This window comes from Chiloscyllium plagiosum, unplaced genomic scaffold (genome assembly GCF_037043375.1).
Source record: "Chiloscyllium plagiosum isolate Xiang-an unplaced genomic scaffold, Cpla_swu_hap1 HiC_scaffold_7, whole genome shotgun sequence".
NCBI classification, from domain to species: Eukaryota; Metazoa; Chordata; class Chondrichthyes; order Orectolobiformes; family Hemiscylliidae; genus Chiloscyllium; species Chiloscyllium plagiosum.
In genome coordinates, this window is record NW_028270145.1 from 50,983,127 (window position 1) to 51,003,738 (window position 20,612).

At 34.9% G+C, this 20,612-nt stretch overlaps 1 protein-coding gene across 1 annotated transcript in view; it reads right to left on the bottom strand.

Moving 5' to 3' along the window:
• Positions 1–1,095: 1,095 nt before the first annotated feature.
• The window catches only part of LOC122551539 (juxtaposed with another zinc finger protein 1-like), a 118,387-nt gene continuing 98,870 nt past the window's right edge, over positions 1,096–20,612 (bottom strand). Inside the window, exons 3-5 of the mRNA XM_043693564.2 lie at positions 16,876–17,072; positions 13,393–13,562; positions 1,096–10,219 (exon numbers count right to left, since the gene is read on the bottom strand). Of these exons, the coding sequence (XP_043549499.1) occupies positions 10,043–10,219; positions 13,393–13,562; positions 16,876–17,072 (544 nt within the window). The 3' untranslated portion in view covers positions 1,096–10,042. The remainder of the gene's footprint in view (positions 10,220–13,392; positions 13,563–16,875; positions 17,073–20,612) is intronic.

Below are 20,612 nucleotides of genomic sequence, written 5' to 3' on the forward strand. Positions count from 1 at the left end.
ATTTTTTAAAATACTAGACAATAGGTGTAGTAGGGGAGGAAGGGTTAACTTGCTTTAATGAGCATCAAACTGTTTTCAAAGTTAAAACACAAGTAGAATAGCTGATTCAAACTGCAGCAAATTTATAGAAATGCAGTGAAGAAATTTACTACGTGGAGATGAGGTGTAATACCAGTCTAAATTGAAAAATAAAAATTTACATAAAAAACAAATACCAATCACTTACATGAATTTTATTAAATATGTAAAAATGTTTTACATAGACCATTTACAATATGTTTAAACAGAAGCATCCTTTAAGGCTTTATGTTTCTAGGTCTCATTTGACCACACATTGACATTTCATTGGCAATCATAATCTTTTTTTGGAAAAAAATCCGGTGCAAGTTCTTGACACAGGCAAAAACTGTAATAAGACTTGACCACAAATTTCTGCCAAAAGTTTTACAAAGTCACAATAAAGAAATTGCATGACAACATAAGAGCAGCATTCAAACAAAAGTTCATTTTAGCAGCAATACAAAGTTATTTCACTCAGTTTGATCTATACTTGACAATTAACTACAGTGAAACAGTGTTTGGTACATTACGGCTCACTAACACTGGTATATAAATATCTGCATGCTTCCCTGATTTTTTTTTTGAATTGTCAATGTGCAGGAATAGAACTTAGCAAGACATTAGCCTGTACCATGCCTTGTCTAGCATCAAAAAACTTAACACTTCATTTGACAGTTAAACAAAAATAACTAGCGGCAGCACAATGTCAACATATAGATTGATTGCAGACATGTACAATTGTTTGAAATTTGAAAGTACAGCCCTGTATACGACTAAAATTGAAAATTTGAATGAATGAAGATTTCTAATCAGTATTCCTATTTTCATTCTCTAAAATCCATTTGGGAAAGATCTGAACCAAATAAAAATGTTCAGTCTGCTTTAGTGGCTGATCAAACAAAATTAAAAAACGGTAACATAAAAATGCAAAGTTAAGGTTTCGAAGTACAATTTACACAGGCATTGCATTGTCCCATGCAGAACAGATTTCAGTGCAGTTAATATTCTGGCTGATTTTGTGGAATGGACTTCATATACATTCACTGTACAGAAAATTTGGGCAATACTGGAAGACAGCTTTGCAGTAGTATAATGCAAGTATTTCATATTTACATGAATTTTGAAAAACCTTTAAAAGGTACCATCTTAAATGCCAATTGTGGGAATCCGAAATAATTCACACACTTGACTGTTGTAAAGCTGAATTTGATAAAATGATCCAAGACAAAGCACATATTTGTTTAATCTGTACCTGTATTAACTTTTTATAATATGCAATATAGAAATGATTTAAAATGTAAATTCATCTTAAATGGCATCAGTACTTGGAGAAAATATCCATTAATGTGAGTGTAGAGATTCCAACACAGCTTAAAACCCTCTTTGCAGCAAGCTCTGAAGTCAGCCAAAAATGCTCTCAAATTTCTCAAAGTTTGATCCTCTTAATAAAAGCAAAAAAACTGATCAATTATTCAAACTTGTCACACAAGATCTCTCATTCAGCAAAAACTGGTTGTTGTGTTTGCCTGTGTTCATATTTCAGAAGAAATTAACTGGCTTTAAATGAGGTGTGAGGACATGAAAGATGCTATATACATTGAAAGTTACTTGATAGTGACCGAGAGGAAAACAAATTTCCTTTCCAACGTACTCTCACTACAGTGTTTGAAATGATTCCACCAGCACATTTGTACTACACTATGAATTAGCGGTCATCTTTGCTTAGTGGTAATATTCTTGTTAGATTCAGCAGGTTAAGGGCTCAAATCCCACTCCAGATTTGAATACATAATCTAGTTTGACACTTCAGTGCAGTACTGAGGGAGTGCATCACTTTCAGGTATGCCTCTTGTTTTGGAATGAGGAATTAATGCAATCTACCTTATGGGCTGGGCACATAATCCTCACTTGACACAATGGGAAAAAAAGCAAGAAAGTTATCCCTCGTGCCCTGACTGAAATTTAACCTTCAACCAAGATTACTATATAAAGTTATCTGATCAACATTTCATTCTCTTTGTGGGACCTTGAAATATTACAACTTTGAACACAGTTCAAAAAGCATGTAATTGGTTACAATGTCCTTTAGGATAGTGTGAAAAGCACTATTTAAATAAATGTGAATTCTATGACACCTCTTATTTTATTGTTTCTTTTACATAGGATTTTAACTAGATGTTGTCAAAGTATACATTTTAAAAGTATTTCTCTATAACTTCATTTCGGAAATTAATTAATTGACTGCAACATTAGTGACAAATTCATTACTTAAACCATCACAAATACCACATTTGTACCTGGTCTAGTGAAATCTCTACCTGGATTTTTGAAATTATTTTCTCAGGTTCCATTCCTCCTTCCCGACACACTAAAGGGCACAAGATGACAGATCTTTCCCAAGTCTATGCCAACTAATGAGGTGAATGTGGACTTACTTTCTGTTTGTCTTTTAGAAGATATCTGAAATTAATTTAACATTTTTGAGACGTCCAGTGAAATCAGCATGTAGAAACCATGAAGGGGGCTAGAAAAGAAAACCCCAATATATGACTCATCAACCGTCGCATCAATGAGCCAGTCTACCAGAATATGAATGCCAAATGATTTCTTAAAACTAAATACTATTTCAGAACATCATGCACAAAACAGACTCCCTGCTTAAGGTATATTTTTCAAGCATACCTGAAGAAAAATCAGTTTTACTCTACTTTTAAGAACTTAATACCATAGCTGTTTTAGGTTACACCTGTTACACTGACAATGATTTTACGCCAACTTTTTAGATTCAAGGCAGTTCAGGGCCGAGTTTTATGATGTTAAACAACATTGCTGAATCAATTATTATAGTCTGTGCAGATCACAATTATGTCAGCATGTAAGTTATTTACAGATTGACAATTTGCACTGACAGAATTTAGCAATTCTTTAAAAAAAATCTATGAAATAAAGGACTTTTGAATGCCAATTAATAAAAGACAAACAAAACAGAAACTACCATTAGCAATATCTAAGATTTTACAGAGACCAAATAAACCTGATTCATTTAATATGCAAACTAACATTTCAAGATATGAAACTATTGAAAATGAAATTGATACTTCAGTTTATTTAACAAAGACTACTAACGACATTGGAAGAATTTACTCTCAGGATGAGTGGATTATATGGGTCTGAAGAATCAGATTTGAGGGTTTTCTGCTTGTTGATTCAGCAATCCAATATCATTGAATTGAGAGAAATATGGAGTTAACCTCACTGTTCAAATATATTTTAAAACTAAAAAAAATCTTTTAAACAACTGCACAATGCAAACTTGTCCATCAAATGCCTACACATCAAGAATTGTCAGTGTAATTCAAGATTTGGTAATGGTTGCAAGGACCTTTTTGTGAATTAATACCAAAGAAATAATTTTTCAGTGCCTCCTGCTTTGGAGAGGTTGAAAGGGAAAGAAAATACCTTAAACAGAGAGTCACACTAAAATCAGCATCCAAAGTTAGAGTCTTAGGCAATCTCTAAAGTTCAACTTGCAATATCCAGACTGGAACAAGGAATTCAAAAACACTTACACTATTCAACCATTTCTTGTTCATTGAATAATAATGTTTACACAGAACTTCAGAATAAACAATTTATAAAGTTTTGACCACAAAGATTATATTCTTGAAAAGCATGAAAGAAAAAAAGAAGCAGCATTCTGATCAATGTATTGAATTTGTTCTTTTTCCTTAAGGTATGGAATGGATCATATTTACGCTTTTGGCACTTGGTGTCAGCATCAATTGTCAGGTTAAGTACAACATGGGTCAGTTGCAGAGTGAATATCTCTGTTCTGTCCAACTGCAGTATAACACTGCTTTGATGCCAATACCCTTAATCGCCTCTGAATGAGATCAGTCAAAATTTGGCACAAATTGGCACTAAAATGGCAGTTTTTTTTGCTGTGGACCCACATCAACTAGAAACTGGATTTATTTTTGCAATCAAATTTCATATAGGATTTTTATAGCTTGTATAAAAAGAAAGCTTCATTTGATCACCAGACTAGATTTAATCCAAAAAGCAGTGTGCTACCCACGTGATAAAAATAAATATTTGAAACTATACAAAATTAAAACAAATTATCGATATTAATAAGTTCAAAATAGAGTTGGACAGACGGTAGAGGGTCATCACTAAATAAAATGTTTCTTTTTGCTCCTTATGCTTGCAGATCAGGATGCCTTTGCATCAGGGATACTTAACAGCATTCTTGGAATGAGGTTAAAAATCACACAACACCAGGTTATAGTCCAGCAGGTTTAATTAAAAGCACACTAGCTTTCAGAGCGATGCTCCTTCATCAGGTGACAGTGGAGGGTTCAATCCTAGCACACAGAATTTATAGCAAAAATTTACAGTGTGATGTAACTGAAATTATACATTGAAAAATTGATTGTTAAGTCTTTCATCTGTTTGAATACCATCACCTGATGAAGGAGCGTCGCTCCGAAAGCTAGTGTGCTTCTAATTAAACCTGTTGGACTATAACCTGGTGTTGTGTGATTTTTAACTTTGTATACCCCAGTCCAACACCGGCATCTCCAAATCATTCTTGGAATGACACATTTAGTAATATGCAGGAAATGAAAGTTGTTATTGTAAGTTGTTTTCAAATGATTCCAGTGTTTAAGTCATTAAAAATTTGACTAAAATTTGCTGCAAGTCTAATTTCATTTTAAATCGGCATTGGTACAGAAATATACATAACTGTTTCCATTTTAATACCAAAATGAAGCAGAAATGACAACTATTCTCATCAATTTTACTACAAGAAATGCCTTAAGGGAGCAATTTCTTTGCTATTTGTTTGTGCACCAGAGATTAAAAATGGAACAGTATAGTCTAGTATAGTATTCTAGCCTTTTAAATATTGAATTGATTTCTCAATGTCAGCACAAGATTTGTAAATTCACCTCCCCAATTGGTTATTGGAAAATTATTGGAAAATTTGGTGTAGAACTGGCTCATATCATCGAGGCGTGCTCTACTCTTTTATCCCATCTCAGTGAGTATAGCGTGTGTGTAATCTATTTCTGCCTGAGCAGGATGTCATGGTCAACTGCGTGATGACAGGTGCTGCTGCAGTAAATATACTCGAGACAGGGCAGATTTGGACGGTTAGATCATTCTTATTTGCTGTCATTGCCTGTCAATTGACACAGTAAAATTAAGTTCAAGATCTTGATAACAGAAAGAGGAATCTCACTATTATACTACGGGGTGAATTTCTATAAAAATTCTCTTGATTGTCCAATTTTACCCTGACTACCTATGGCTTTTCAATCGGAAGAACACCCATGGAAATTCACCCCAACTCACTGACTCTAAAGGCTGTTCAGTCCTGATTCCCCTGTGCCACACTTCAGTTTGGCCATTAGAGAAAACACAGGAATGGACAGCTGTATATTGACTAGTTGATCATATTACACAAAATAAAACTGAAAGAATTGAGTGTTATTTATTCACATTAAATTCAGATTATTCATTAATCTTTATAAATGGATGGATCTAGTAAAGGAAACCAAATCACCCCATTAATAGTTGGTAACCATCCACCAAAAATTGCGAAATTTAGGTAGCAGCAAAACATTATTTTTCATATTTGTAGTTTGGTTATGGACTGCCTTTGGACTAGATACATTGCACTACAGCTAAACTTGGAAATCACTTTAAATCATTACAGAAATGAATAAATAAGAGTAGCTTTAAAGTTGCAAAATCTTTCTCAAATATAAGAAGTCTCTTAAGTCAATCTTTAGAATATTAAGTAGCACTTCTTTCCATAATTCTTTCTTGGAATATGAGGAAAAGCCGGGATTTACTGCTCATCATTAGTTGCCCTGAGATGATGATGGGATATCTATTGTCAGTGACTATGATGCAAGTAATTCAAAGTGTTCATCAGACACAAAACGTCAAATCATACAGCACAGAAGAGGCCCTTCGGTTCATCGGGTCTGCACCTACCTCACTACACTAATCCCATTTTCCAGCACCTGTCCCATAATCTTGAATATTATTTCGAGTACTCATCCTCGTATTTTTTAAAGATTGTGAGGTTTCTTGCCTCTATTGCCCTCCCATGCTGTGCATTCCAGATTTCCATCCTTTGGGTGAAAAAACCTTTCCTCAAATACCCTCTAAATCTCAAGCCTTTCACCTTAAAATGATGCCCCTTGCTACTGACCCATCAACTAGATGAACAGGTGCTTCCTATCCACCTGGTCCATGCTCTCCATAATCTTCTACAAATACGGAGCTTTAATCATTCTTTGTAACAGCTTGCAAAATATCAGATTTCATTAATAGTTAATCATTTTGATGTGGGACTGGAGTCACATTTAGGCCAGATAGGACAAGACAACCTAACAGCTTCATCACTTTCAACAATGCAATAATACTTGGACAATTAGGCATGGGCAATAACTCCTGGCCTCATCAGTGTCACTGATATTCCCTGAACAAATAAAAACATTTTCTCCAAATTTACATGAAAACCAAATAATTTTTTCTTCAAATTGCAATGGTGGGATTTGAACTCTCATTCTATTATTAACTCAGGTCTTGCACTTACTATTTTTGCACATAACCACCACACCCCAGTACATTTAACTCAGTTTTAACTGCAAATAAATATTCAATGTCTTTCTATATTTTTTCTATCTGTGCATGAGCAATTGGTGAATATCCAATTAAATGAAAACATTTTGAAAACTGCAAAATACTTTCAAATACTTAAAGATCATGAATTTGCTTGACACATATTAGAAACGTAAAAGTACACCAGTATCTCAATTAAACATAATTATTTCCATGCTTTTTCTAAACAAAACTGAATACACCTAACTCTATAAATATGTGGTCTGAGGAAAGGTCATTAATGTGAAATGATAATTCTGTTTCCCTCTTGACTAATACTGCCGGACTTAAGTACATCCGACATGTTCTGTTTTTATTGCATAAACCAAGGTTATCTTCCCGTAATTAATACATTATGACAACTGTTCAATTACTAAAAATCTGTCATATGGCTAGAAAGTTTTTTAAAAACAGCAAGAAAGAACATTTTTCCCAGCCTCCACAGAACAAGTTCTTACCTATTTCCAATGAATTTATATTGCCATCAATCCAAATACTGTCCTTAAGAACTGGAGATGTAACCTCAGAAAATTAATTCTTTAAACCTTCTGATAAATTATTTCCATTTTATTAAAAAAGCCGATTTCTTAAGATTCATAATTCAATTTGTCTCTTTTTTTTTGCTCCCCCACCTCTCACCAAAAAGCATATTCCTAGAAATTCAGAGAAAAATTGTGCTCTATTGTCAAACTCACTAGGTTCAGAATATTTTAGAATATTAATTGAGAAGGCTTTTTCCTAAGGGGTGAATTCAAGGTACATTTCACAACTTGATGCAATGCTTTTTCAATACCATTTGGCTATCTGTTGCTCAATATCTAATATGCATATTTTATAATTCAGGTTATTTCTTCTCATTTTATCCCTGTGAAGACCTCAGTTGTATTTTGGGATCAGAATTAAAATGGAGATTTTTCAATGAGTTGAATTAGAAATAAAAAGTGGATGCAATGTAAATGTCAAAGAGATGTACATTTTAAAAATTTACTGTATTAATAAGGCTTTTGTGCAACGATAGAGTTTCACATGACTGCATCTCTCCCCCTAGTATCTATCTAGCTTTTATTAAAGAACAGCATTTTTCAAGGTGAAAAAAGACATCTTAGCAGTGATTAGAATCACAGATCTAAACTAAGTTCATTCAAATAAGAACTTCCCAAACCAGTAATTAACAATGAATTAAAATATTCAAAGTCAATGTTCATGTTATTATAGAATGATTTCACTTCTAATACATGCATTTATGCTATGGGGTTTCAATTTTTAAAGCATTATATCATTCACATTTTGATTAAAATTGACAAATTGTTGTTGATCTTTCTCAACAGACAAGCATGGGAAACAATGCTTTGAGTTTAACAATATTTATCACTTACCTAGGTTTTAGGTTTACCTAGCTTGTTTAGAAAAGATAGAGGATTGGATATTCTGGTTCATGTAACAATAGTTGCAGAAGAATGTATTCAGGAAGGCAGCTTTAGACCTCAGCTTTGGCTGTCTTTTGACCTCTGCTACCCTCTATGGGTGAGTTTTGCCAAATGTCAGAAGGGCTGTTTTAGTTACTTTGCAGGAGTAGTGAATTCCATTGACAGCATAATAGTGGGTCCACACTTACTAACAAAGCTACATTGATTGCATCTGTAAAAGCCTTCAATCCAAACTGCTCAGCTTTTCTCATTTGTAAACCATTTGAAATATGGGGTGGAGGGGATAGAAAACAACAAATAGGAAACACATATTCAGATCAGATTTCATCCTATAGTATCTACAGTGTCTATAGCAGCTACAGCACAAAGCGTTTGGGAATGTTAAGGTTTCTTTTGATTTTTTTTCAATGCCACTACAAAATCTTAATAGTGACCAAATTTTAAGCGTAATCATAAAGTATCAAAGCTTGCAAACAATGTAATAAAGAATGCCACATTAGGACTGGGGCAATCTGAACGGTTATGGGTTAGTCCTTTTATTTTAAAGAGGAAACGTAAAGTAATAGGAGCATATTACAATTTTATAAGCTAAATCAGGGCACCTCTATTTTCTAATCCATGGAAATAGAATCATGAAGCCTCCCAAACTGCACAGTATTGTAATACTGAATTATAAAAACAGAACTGGGTCAGTATTATGTATTAGGCAGGCTTCCAAAAATACTAACTAAATTATCGTAGCTTAACTTGCTGACAACAGAATTTTTAAAATGCAACTGTACGTTATTTAGCTGCAAACCGACTAACCTTATGTAGAGCCATATGGTACATACTTCTTTAATTAAACACACATACTGATTTAGAAAACTAAAGATCACATATGCCTCAAGAAATTAAGTATTTTCTAAGCTGTGAACAATGATTACTACATATAGTTCTATACTTCTTTATTTACTACATAACTAGTGTGGTGATTCCTTCTCTAATTTCATGACAAAAACTACCAACAATGATGTTCTGCATCAGATTACCAGATCAAGTAAATTTAACTCCCAGTTATAGATTCTGACACCACCTGATTCTATCTATATCTATGTTCCAAATTTAGGTTGCTGTTTGAAATTCAGTATTTTTTCTTCAAATCAAGGGTAGAGGAATTTGAAAAACTATGTAACAACTGCCAATGCTACTTGTGAATAGATTGATATAAAGTATCTTTAGTACACGTGAGAAAAGATTGTTCCCACACTCCATCCTCTTCTTCCCAAATAAACATGATAATCCAACATAACACAGCACTCAACCTAGTGGTATATGTCAAATGGGTCAGGTAGAAAACTCCCGTCAACACCCACACCTAACCCACCAAAATCGGCTGCTAATCTACAAATTACAGTGGAAAATTTAGTTTGCCTTTATTTGGATCTGTAAGTTTGGAACACCTAGGTTTAAAGTGTAGCAGCACCTTAGTACACAACTGATGACAGTTTTCAAAAAAGTTTGAGATAGAATAAAAAAATAAAACTATTCTGTAGACAATTTTAAGTTATGACCTAAAATTGCATATTGTAAAGTATTAAAGAAAAAGTGCTTTTAGAAGCACTGAAATCATTTAAAGTATTTTCCGTGGAATTCAAAATTAAAATTTAAAACACTGTACCTAATTTGTAGCAGCATCTTATGCCGTTATGGGAACACATTTTGTTTTAGCTAAAATGTTCATTTCATGCAGAAGTAATTCACTTGAAAACAAATATTAAGGAATCTTTTTACTCCCCAAGACTTGTAGCAGTAAATCCTGAGGAAAAAAAATTCCTACTCACTCCTGTTAGAACATCTAGCCTGCATTTTTAAGGTCAGTCAGGTATAATGTCTCACAATTGCATCTTTCTAAGTATATCAACTGACACTGGTGGATGAAAGGTAATAGTGTGGTGACGAAGCCCATGAGCAGTTTTGTAGCTTTTCCCACAGCGACACTTGAAAGGCTTCCGGACACGGCTCTGAGTACGATGGCCATTCTTGGCATGATACTTGATTCCATTAACATTCTAACAGAAATGAAGCATAGTTAGAGTCATCGTGAAAATCTGTTCAGATATTGCAATACATACATATTAACAGAATTTAGTTAAATATCTGTTAGGAATCCCAATTTGGCTTGTATCCTAACTTTGGTTTTTTTGGTATTAAACAAGTCAAACACTAACAGATAATAAACTTCAACTGCTCTAAATTGGAGATTATTAGCTTATAATATCAGCAAGAGATTTAATAATGATACATTTACCTTGTATGTGCAACATAAACATCAGCTTGACTGAGTCTCACAATCAGAGTTTGTGTTAAATTTATATGGCTATATCTTTGAAATATCAGTATTTCAAACATTTTTAAAGTAAAATTTAAATATAATGGTAAATAGGAAAAGAACAATTTCCACTAACTAATATTCTTCATGATTCTAGCACAATAAAAGATTAATGAAGTCCTAAACATTATGATTAACCAACTCAATTAGAAATACTACTAATTCACAAAGCATGATAAAGTTCACAAAAGCAACTGAATGAAAATTATTGCATTGGTGTAAAAGTTAGTTAATGCATTTTAATAATATTTCCATAACAGTCCACCTCACTATGCATCTGCACCATCAAGGTTTCAAAATAGACATTGGCAATCCTTAATTTCCCATTGCAAAATTATATCAACTTATAAAAATACAACTTCTCTATTACCCTTCCCACTACACATTGTACCAATCATTACTAGTCTCACAGGCAACTAAAGTTGCAGGAAAGAATGTTAGACATACATAATAGAAAAGGCAATTATATTAAAATGTGATCCTTACATGTCATTTCAAGGTAAGTGGTTTTGTCTTCTAATTTTCATTTACTCTTATTCCATGGGTAGATTTCTTACTCTTTCACTCTTTTCCTTTCCTCCCCAGGTATGCTTTGTGTTTAGTATATTTAACAAGCAGTAATCCTGTCAACTCTGCAATACAGGGTTTTAATAGATCTAACTGTAGTTGTGGGTGGGCTCAGTTCTGCCTCCAACTACCATAAAATACTTGGAATTCTGAGCACCTCTTAACAATTACATTGTCCAGGAACCAGACGAAAGGATTAGGTTTCTCTGCTGTCAAAAAGGTATTCCAATTAAGAAATTAATGAAAAACTGTAGTGGTTTTGATTTCCTTCCGACAAATGTACATATTTATAAAATGGATAGGAAACCAGTGAAATTTGCAGTAAATGGACTTGAATTTTCTCATCACAAAATATACATAGAAATAAAATCAAACTGTTGGGGTTAAAATCAAGGGCTCAATTGTACAATAATGGTCACAGTTGAACTTCAAGACATTAAGATGTTTTATATGTTAACAACTTACAAAAAAGTGATTGTTCCTTCACCACAACTGGACTGAAATACATAAGGAGATGGTACTGAGCTGCAAATAAGTATAATTAGATTCTGTTCCATATTAGGTTCCAGTTGCCTTTGGTTATATGTGGAAGTAAATTGATAAGAAATGTTTATTCATGTTGATATTGTTCATCTCTGCAAAAGCCAGTTCACATTCTGATGCTGCAATCCTTCCACAACATAATTGAAAGGCTGCTGCACAATATCAAAATATCACAATTCCGAATGGTTATATCATGGTAAACGTCTATCCACATTTCAAGTGACCAATGTATATATGTACAACATATATAAATACACTTTCTGGGAAATGTAGTCCAATGTTTACTAAGAAATCAAGGTCATTAACAAAGCAAGGCAGCAAAGAAAATTTGGGGAAAATGAAAAGATAAACACACAAAGCAGACCAACTTTGGTAACAATATGTAAGTAGGTAAGATTTGCACCTTTTGAAAGAGTTGCATCTAAGTTTAAGTTAATTTAGTTGTTGTCAGGATAATAATTTAATAATAATAATCATTTCACTGTTTCCAAAATAAAATCCTGTTGAAGAAATTAATTTTCAATATTAAAGAGGAGTCTCTATTGCAATGAATCATTGTTTTAGATGCCAATCAACAGCAACATAAGAGGTAAATGACTTTCCTGCAGTGGAAATTTCTGTAGTATTATAAATATCTGCACCTTTCATAATGCTAGACATATTTTCAACCTGTTGGTTATAAAACTAAATTTCAGACTGACATTAGCAGCACTAGTTAAAATGAGTGCCCAATTATGACATTTAATCACATGAATGATAGATACCATTAAACAGAAGAAAAATAACTGTGGACTCAAAGAATGGGTTATTAACATGGAAATTATTGATAGATTGCTTTTTAATATTACATGGAATCCTCAAAATGTTTATACTGATACAGTGGTAACAAACTGAAGTCATACGTGTCTAAATTTCTATTTTAGTTAAGACATAAATCAGAATTAAAAGCCAAAAGTTAGCTTTTTGAAATATTGTAAAGTAAAAATTCTCAATGTATTTAAATATTTATCAATTCAGCATGTTCTAATCCAGTCCACCAGAGTCAAATTTGAGCTTAATGCAAAAATCTGCTAAAATAGTTAAGCTTCGCTCCATACCACTACTTCCTCCTCAGTCACATAAATAGCAGCTCTTCAAAACCAGCAAATTTGCCTTGCATTATCCCCTACAGAGGGTCTGGTTTAGGCTTCCGTCTAAACCATTACCCTTTATTTGTTGTTCCTCCATTGTACCAGGCATTCCAAAGACTATTAATCTACTGAGTCTGCTTGTTCTTTCAATAATGATGTTTGAGCAATTCAGCTGGACGGCTCTCGTGCATCAGACGTGGAGCCAGAAAGATTTCAGAATAACATAGAATAGCTTTGTTATACTGGTAATTAAGACAGGACTGACATTCAAACAGGACCTGGACAGGATGTGGCAAATTACTGTATTCTTTGTGTGAAAAGCTGTTCCCACTATGGTTTGCCTGGCCTCCAGGGAACTCATCATCTTCACTAACAGTCAGAATGGGATTTTGTACCCTCTATTCCCTCTCCAAAACCTCACTCTAATACACATTTATGATTCATAGGAACACGGAGCAAAAGCTTGTTAATTTGAAAAGTTGTGAAAAATGAAATCTCTGATCTTAGTTTCTGTTATGCATTGCAGAACAGTGTAAATAGAAAGGTGTCACCTTTTAAGAGCATTTTTATTGGCATTTTCAAGGACAGCTTGTTTGCTGGACACAATACATACCTTGTACCTCTTTTTACAGCCAGGCACAGGGCAAGCAAATGGCTTCTCATCATCCCCATTCAAGCACATTGAACTTAGAATAGTCTCAGAGCTGATAGCACTTTCTGTTGTCCATGATTCATCACTGTCAGAATCTTCACATTCAATTTCTTCTTCATCTAATTCACTGCCTAAAGATTCAGGAAAGAAAATAAATAGGGATGAGGTTAGCTTTTTTTAATAAATAAAAATCCATATTTAGAAGAATTGCTTTAAATGAAGACTCTTGTCCACTTCCCCTGCCCTGTGAAATTATTATAAATGTAAGACATTCAATAGCCACATAGCTAACACACTTGTGTTTTGAACTGCCAAAGGCATCCTGGGTAATTAGCCATTACAGTTCTGTCACAGAGGGTTCCACAGTCAATACAAAGATAATTTGGGCAATGGTGAATGACAGTGCTGTCCAGACTTTTGGGATGATCAAGGACACATCCAGCTGTACCAGACATCTGTCAGGGCCATGAATCATTTCAACTAGCAGCACACTAACCAAGCAACTGAAGCAAGAATAAACAGTTCAACAAGCACCACACACAGAAAAGAGAAAGCTACAATAATGTGCAAGAAAGAGGGAAGCGAAGGCAAGGAACAAAGTACAAATGGAAAAGAGCACTTTTCAGTTTAAACTGAAAAACAGCTACTGCTCCAAAAAGTTAACATGGAGCACAAAGATACAAAGTGAGCAAAGAAAGCACACAATTCTTCACTTGGAAAACTTCAATCTACTTACTCACATTTTATAAGATATTAACAGTCAGGCAATCTGTATCGAATGTTACCTCATGTTTCACTACATGAAAATTTAGAACCTCAGTAACAACTTGTAAACTAAAAATTACAACTGAAAGTCTTCTTATATACAGAAAGGTATCCTGAAAACAAGAAAACTATGAAAACTACACATTTAATTTTATAATGCATTCTGGAAATATTATTGGTGTAAATAGTCCATTTTCAACTTAAAATTTATGTACGCTGTCGTTAAAGTGTTTTTGAAAGCCAAGCACAGTCTTATTCAGACACCAGCTACAGATCGGAATCGTCAGATTTAATCACATAGCTGTGCAAAGAGTCTGCTAACATTTCCTTTAATTAAAAGACACACAGAATCTATTTCAGCTTTGCATATTCTGATGATAGAACATTGATACTCATTATTTTCAGTCTCTAAACACTGAATCAGTGTCAAGAATGCATCCATCACAAGAAGGCTACTGATGGCGAAATTTTCAACTGCATCAGCAAATTTTGCATTTACAATTTCTGCAAGTGACATGTTTTTTATTAGATGGAGATCATTTTCAAACAACAAGATCATGAGTCTGATGCTTTGTTGCACCTCTTAGCAGCCTACCTAATGACAGTAATTAACAGTCTGCAATTAGCATCCACTTCAGAAGACATTCAAATGTTAATTTGCCTTCTCTAATGTGATGCACAGCTGTGCAACAAGATGCATGCCATGAATCGTACATGAAACTGCGAGTCTGGTCTTTTGGTTTCAATGTGTCTGGCAAAACCTAAATATTGAATACAAGAAAGATTTCTTTCCAGCAATACAGATTTTTAAATAAATCATGACCCAGTTACATTAACAAGTTGTGTTGATACTACATTTTTAACCAACGTATCTTTCCCAAAATACTTTTTGAAAAATAATTGATTCATTAAACGCACTATATTCAGTTAGAAGCCACATAGTTTTTGCATTGGAAAGAGCACTATTCAGAACATGTTAGACCCTACAGTACCTCATGCACAGCTTTGCGTGCAAGTAACTGTGGCTGCAGCTTTCAACATAACGATCATATTACCTCTTTATGAAACTACTAAAAACCAGCACCAGGTCATCCCCATGGCTCCTATCTGCCCCACACAGTGCACCTTCCATGAGAAAAACACTTCAAGCATAACTTCATGCTGAATAAAATGGTCTGTTTTAAATGATAAAATTATATGAAATAAGTGTCTTAAAATGTTACTTTCATATTTTAGCTGCTGCAATCAATCAAGGAAGACACTCTGTAATCTGCATAGCATGCTGAGAATCTGAATACTTTACTTGAACAGTGAATAACTTAGGTTTATGTTACTTTCTTCAAATAGCTAGTTACACATTCGTTGTAAGCTAATTTCTGAAGAAGGAGGAATGGAGTCCAAATTAGTATTTGATTCTACCTAAAGCTTATGACTTGGGAGTTTAATAACCGGAATATTGCAAAGAAGATATCTGGTATTAAGTGTTTTTCTCATGTGCCAAAAATATACAATGGAAAATAGGAACTGGAATGATTGTAATGACTGCATAAATCCTATAGAATGTCTACCACATACCTAAGAATTGCAAAAAAGCTGATGGACTCTTATTGTATTGCATGTTTAGTAAAACTAAGAATTAATCATTTCCATATATGGATGACCTGCATGCATTTAATGAAAATTGCATAAACCTCCAACGTAGCTCAGCTGTGGTAGAACTTCCATTTTCAAAGATTAACAGTGGATCCAATGCAAGTTCATGGCTTAAAATATTATTTATATATAATATATGGTATCATAGTTGTGATCTTGCTGCCCTAATAAAGTATAATTCAATACTCATTTATTTTCTTGGCTCAGTTCAGCAGCTAAACTTCCTTTTCAACATTTCATCCCCACTAATGTCCCCAGCAAATCTAAAATTCTTGACCTTAAATCTATGGTCTTGTCCTCCTTAGCTTCATCTCTTCTGCAGTACTTAAAATAAACCTCTTTGAACTCTTCGTTCATGACTCCAGTTTTGTTATTCACTCCTTTCAATCCAATAGCGGCCAACCTTCCGCGTTCCTAGATTTCATTCTCCTGAATTCTTTTCACCTCCACCTGTTAGAGGTTCCTCTTAAAACCCACTTTCACCAAAGCTTTGGTCTCCTACAATCTTTCTCCAATCTCTGTAAAATGCCTTGGGAGATTTATGTTAAAAGAACTCTATATATGCAAATTATAGCTCATTTCCTTTTCTGCTTTCATGACTAGAAAAGCGCATGGTCAAACCAGTAATTCCCACTAGATTATATTAAAATCAAAGTTTACCTAACCACCACAATTCTACCAGCATTCCAAAGATTCCATTACAAGCAAGACAGGATACTCAGTTCAAATTACTTTGCCAAAATAAATAAATCTACCATACATTTATAGCTGCATAGTACCTTATTTGCTCATAAGATCCAGCAATGTAAGGGACTCAACAATGTGTTTTGAATTGTACAGAGGTTTTGCTGATTTTCAATATTAATTCATTAAATAAGTTCTACCTACTTAGCCCATGGATATCTTGTATAAGTCTATTTTAAAATGTATATTTATACAATGTTTATGTAAATTTATTATTGATATAATTATCAAAATCTGGCTCTAAAAGGCTGATGTAGTTTTGCTTTGTTTAGAAGTACCAACCTGTTGGTGTTCCACTGCAGGCTGAAGAGGATGGTGTAACTGGTGGTGTCCCTGGAAAAGCAGAGCTTCCGTTACCAGGGTGAGGTGATGCAGGTGTGCCGCCCCTTCCCACAGGACTGGAAAGAGCTGGTGTTAACTTGGCCTGATGTCTTTTTCTCATCTGCTCACGCTCACGGCGTGCAGCATCAGTTAGAAATCTGAATAGGTTCAGGAATGTAAACAAGAAAAATAGCTGTATGATTACTGATTGTGAAGACCTGGCCACAAATCACAAAATACCTACATCCTATTTGTTGCTGGTCACTTTTCATGTTAAGGTTTTTACTGCATCTACAAATAAGGGTTAAACTTGAAAGATCTTATTACAAGTCTGTGGGAGGTCTCTAGCTTTACTTACTGACTCTGGGGATCACCACTTTCAAGGCAAGATGAAACAAAACAAGTTTCAAAATACCCACAAGCTGCGTGCAAGAGTTCTAACTGGATTAACATTTATTGACTGTTTAAGCTTCCCTGCTTTTTTGCTGGAGGACAAAAATAAAGAAGTTTAAACTAGAGTTGTAGAAAACTGGACCGTAAAAGCAAAGACCAAAATTTAACCTACTGTCATCTTTTTTGTTGAGGTTTGACTCTGAATTTTTATGTTTTTATCTCAATGTAAATTAAAATATATTTTGATTTTGCACAACCATCTGATCTGTTTTCATCTCAAGTTTAAATTGTAAGATTCTTGCAAGAGAGAAAGATAGTTAAGGGTTTACGCTGAGTTTGCATTTTTGTATTGATTTTATGATACACAGGTATTTTGATTTATGGAGTGGTCATGTCAGTTTAACAAGCTGAAGGACATGCAATATCTCCAACATCATTAAAATTCAGAAGCCGCTAGAGCTAAATCGGTACACTGTCACGCACTATGTTTGGACAACAGGGGTCTTGGACATATGGGATGTCACCATTTTCACAGATAAACTTACAACAAATAAGACTAATGTTTGGTCTAGGTTGAAGAATGAAAAACAGGATAACTGTTTGCTTTTTATAACTGATGAAACCCCCAACCTCAAGAGTGGTTCAAATAAAATTAGGATATAATTATCAAACATCATAAATGGATAAAGGGCCATTCTGTGATGCATCAGAGACCCCTATGGGTTATTGCGAATAATGACAAATACACACTTACGTCAGTCAACAGTGCAGTCCTACTGGTTATTTTTTTCTCATACCATATAAAATTATATTTAGAAGGTGTGTCAAAATGGTCTGTTTTACATTTTTATTTTGTTTTTGAATTTAGCAAAAGAAAGAAATAAGGAGTAGTAGTAGACGAAATGGGTCCTTTAAGCCTGCTCTGCCATTCAATATGATCGTAGCTGATTTTAGACTTGAATTCACTTTCTTGCCTGCCTCCCCCCCACCCCCATCCTTCAGTTCATTGGATCAAGAATCTGCCTCTCTGCTTTAAATATAGTGGCACATTTACAACTCCCTGGCACAGAGAAATCCAGAAATTTACATCACTTTAAGTGAATAAATTTCTCATCACCCCATTCCCAAACTATTGCCTATTTGTCTTGAGATTGGTGAATTTAGAATGCATAGCACAGACAGGCAAATAACCTGCCAATGCCTATCCTGTCAGAACCTTGTATTTTTCAATGGGATCACCTCTCATTCTTCTGAACTCTAAGAATATAAACCCAATTTATTGAGCCTCTCATCACAGGACAAATCATTAACCTCAGAATCAATCTAGTGAACCAGCGCTGCTTTGCCTCCAACATTTCTGATGAAGGGCTTTTGCCTGAAACGTCAATTCTCCTGCTCCTCGGCTGCTGCCTGACCTGCTGTGCTTTTCCAGCACCACACTCTCAACTCCAACAGAATATATCCTTCCTAATATATGGAGAGTGTATTTAAAACCGCATTTCTGGGTATGTTCTCAGTCAAACACTGTACAACTGTAGCAAGACTTCATTATCGCTGTACTCAAATTCCTTTGCAATAAAAGCCAATGTGCATTTGCATTCCTGTTTACTGTACACTTACATGTTTACTTTCTGTGAACCTTGAATGGGTATATCCAAGTCCATCAGAAAATCGACAAATTTCAAGCCTTCTAAAAATGTTTTGTTTACTATTCTTATGACAGCTGCAACCAGCCTCATACTTCTCAATATTATACTTCATCTCACTAATGTCAGTTTGGACCTACGCAAGTTGGTGAGACAGTAACCAAGACACCTTTCTTTGTCATAGAGTCTGACAGCACGGAGACTGGCTCTTTGGCCCAAACTGGTTCATACTGACCAAAATGTCTATCCACTCTAACCACATTTCTCTGCATTTGATCCATTTCCTTCTAATCCTTTCCTATCCATGTATTTGTCCAAATGCCTTTTAAATGTTGTTAATGTACCCACCTCAACTGCTTCTGCTGGCAGCTCATTCAATATGCACACCACCCTGTGTAAAAAAAAAATTGTCCCTCAGATTCCCTTTTATTCTTTCCCCTCTAACTTTAAACTGATGCCCTCTAGTCCTTGATTCCCCAACACTGGGGAATAAAACTGAGTGTATTCATCCTATACATGCCCCTCATAATCTTATACACCTCCATCAGATCCCCCCTCAGTTTTCTAGGTTCAAAAGAAAAAAAACTCATGGCTTATCCAACCTCTCCCTATAACTCAGACTGTTGAGTCCTGGCAGCATCCTTGTAAATTTCTTCTGCACTCTTTCCAGCTTAATAATATCCCTCCTATAGCGAGGTGACCAAAACAGAACACGATACTCCAAGTGTGGCCTCACCAATGTCCTGTATAACTGCAATATAACTTCCAAACTTCTATACTTAATGCCCTAACTGATAAGGTTTCTTCACTGCCCTGTCTACCTGTGACTCTACTTTCAGAGAACCGTGCACCTAAACTGCGCTACACTCCTTAAGGCCCCACTATTCAACATAAAACTCTTATCTTGATTTGACTTTCCAAAACGCAAGACTTCACACTTATCTATATTAAACTCCATTTGCCATTTCTTGGCTCACTACCCCAGCTAATCAAGATCCTGTTCAATTTCTGATAACCTTTCTCCCAGTCCATGATACCTCCTATTTTTGGTGTCATTGGCAAACTTACTAATCATGCCTTGGACATTCTCATCCAAATTATTGATTATAGGTAACAAACAGCAGTGGGCCCAGCACCAACCCCTGAGACACTCCTCTACTCACAGACCTCCAGTCCGACAAGCATCCTTCCACTATTACCCTCTGCTTTCTATCATCAAGGCAACTGTGTATCCAATCTGCCAGCTCTCCCTGGATTACATGTGATCTAATCTTCCAGAATAGCCGACCACTTGGAACATTATCAAAGGCCTTACTGAAATCCATATAGACTATATCTACCATCCTGTCCTTGTCAACCTTCCTGATCACTTCATCATAGAACTCTAACAAATTTGTGAGGCATGATCTCCCACTCACAAAGCTATGCTGACTACTCCTAATCAACCCCTGTCTTTCCGAATGCATGTATATCTTATCTCATTATCTTCTCAAGGAACTTACCTACCACAGATGTTAGGCTTACCGGTCTACAATTCTCATGGTTTTCTTTGCAGCCCTTCTTGAATAAGGGCACAACATTCGCTACCCTTCAATCTTTCAGGACCTCACCTGTGGCTAACGATGTTGCAAAAATATCAGCCAGGGCCTCCACAATTTC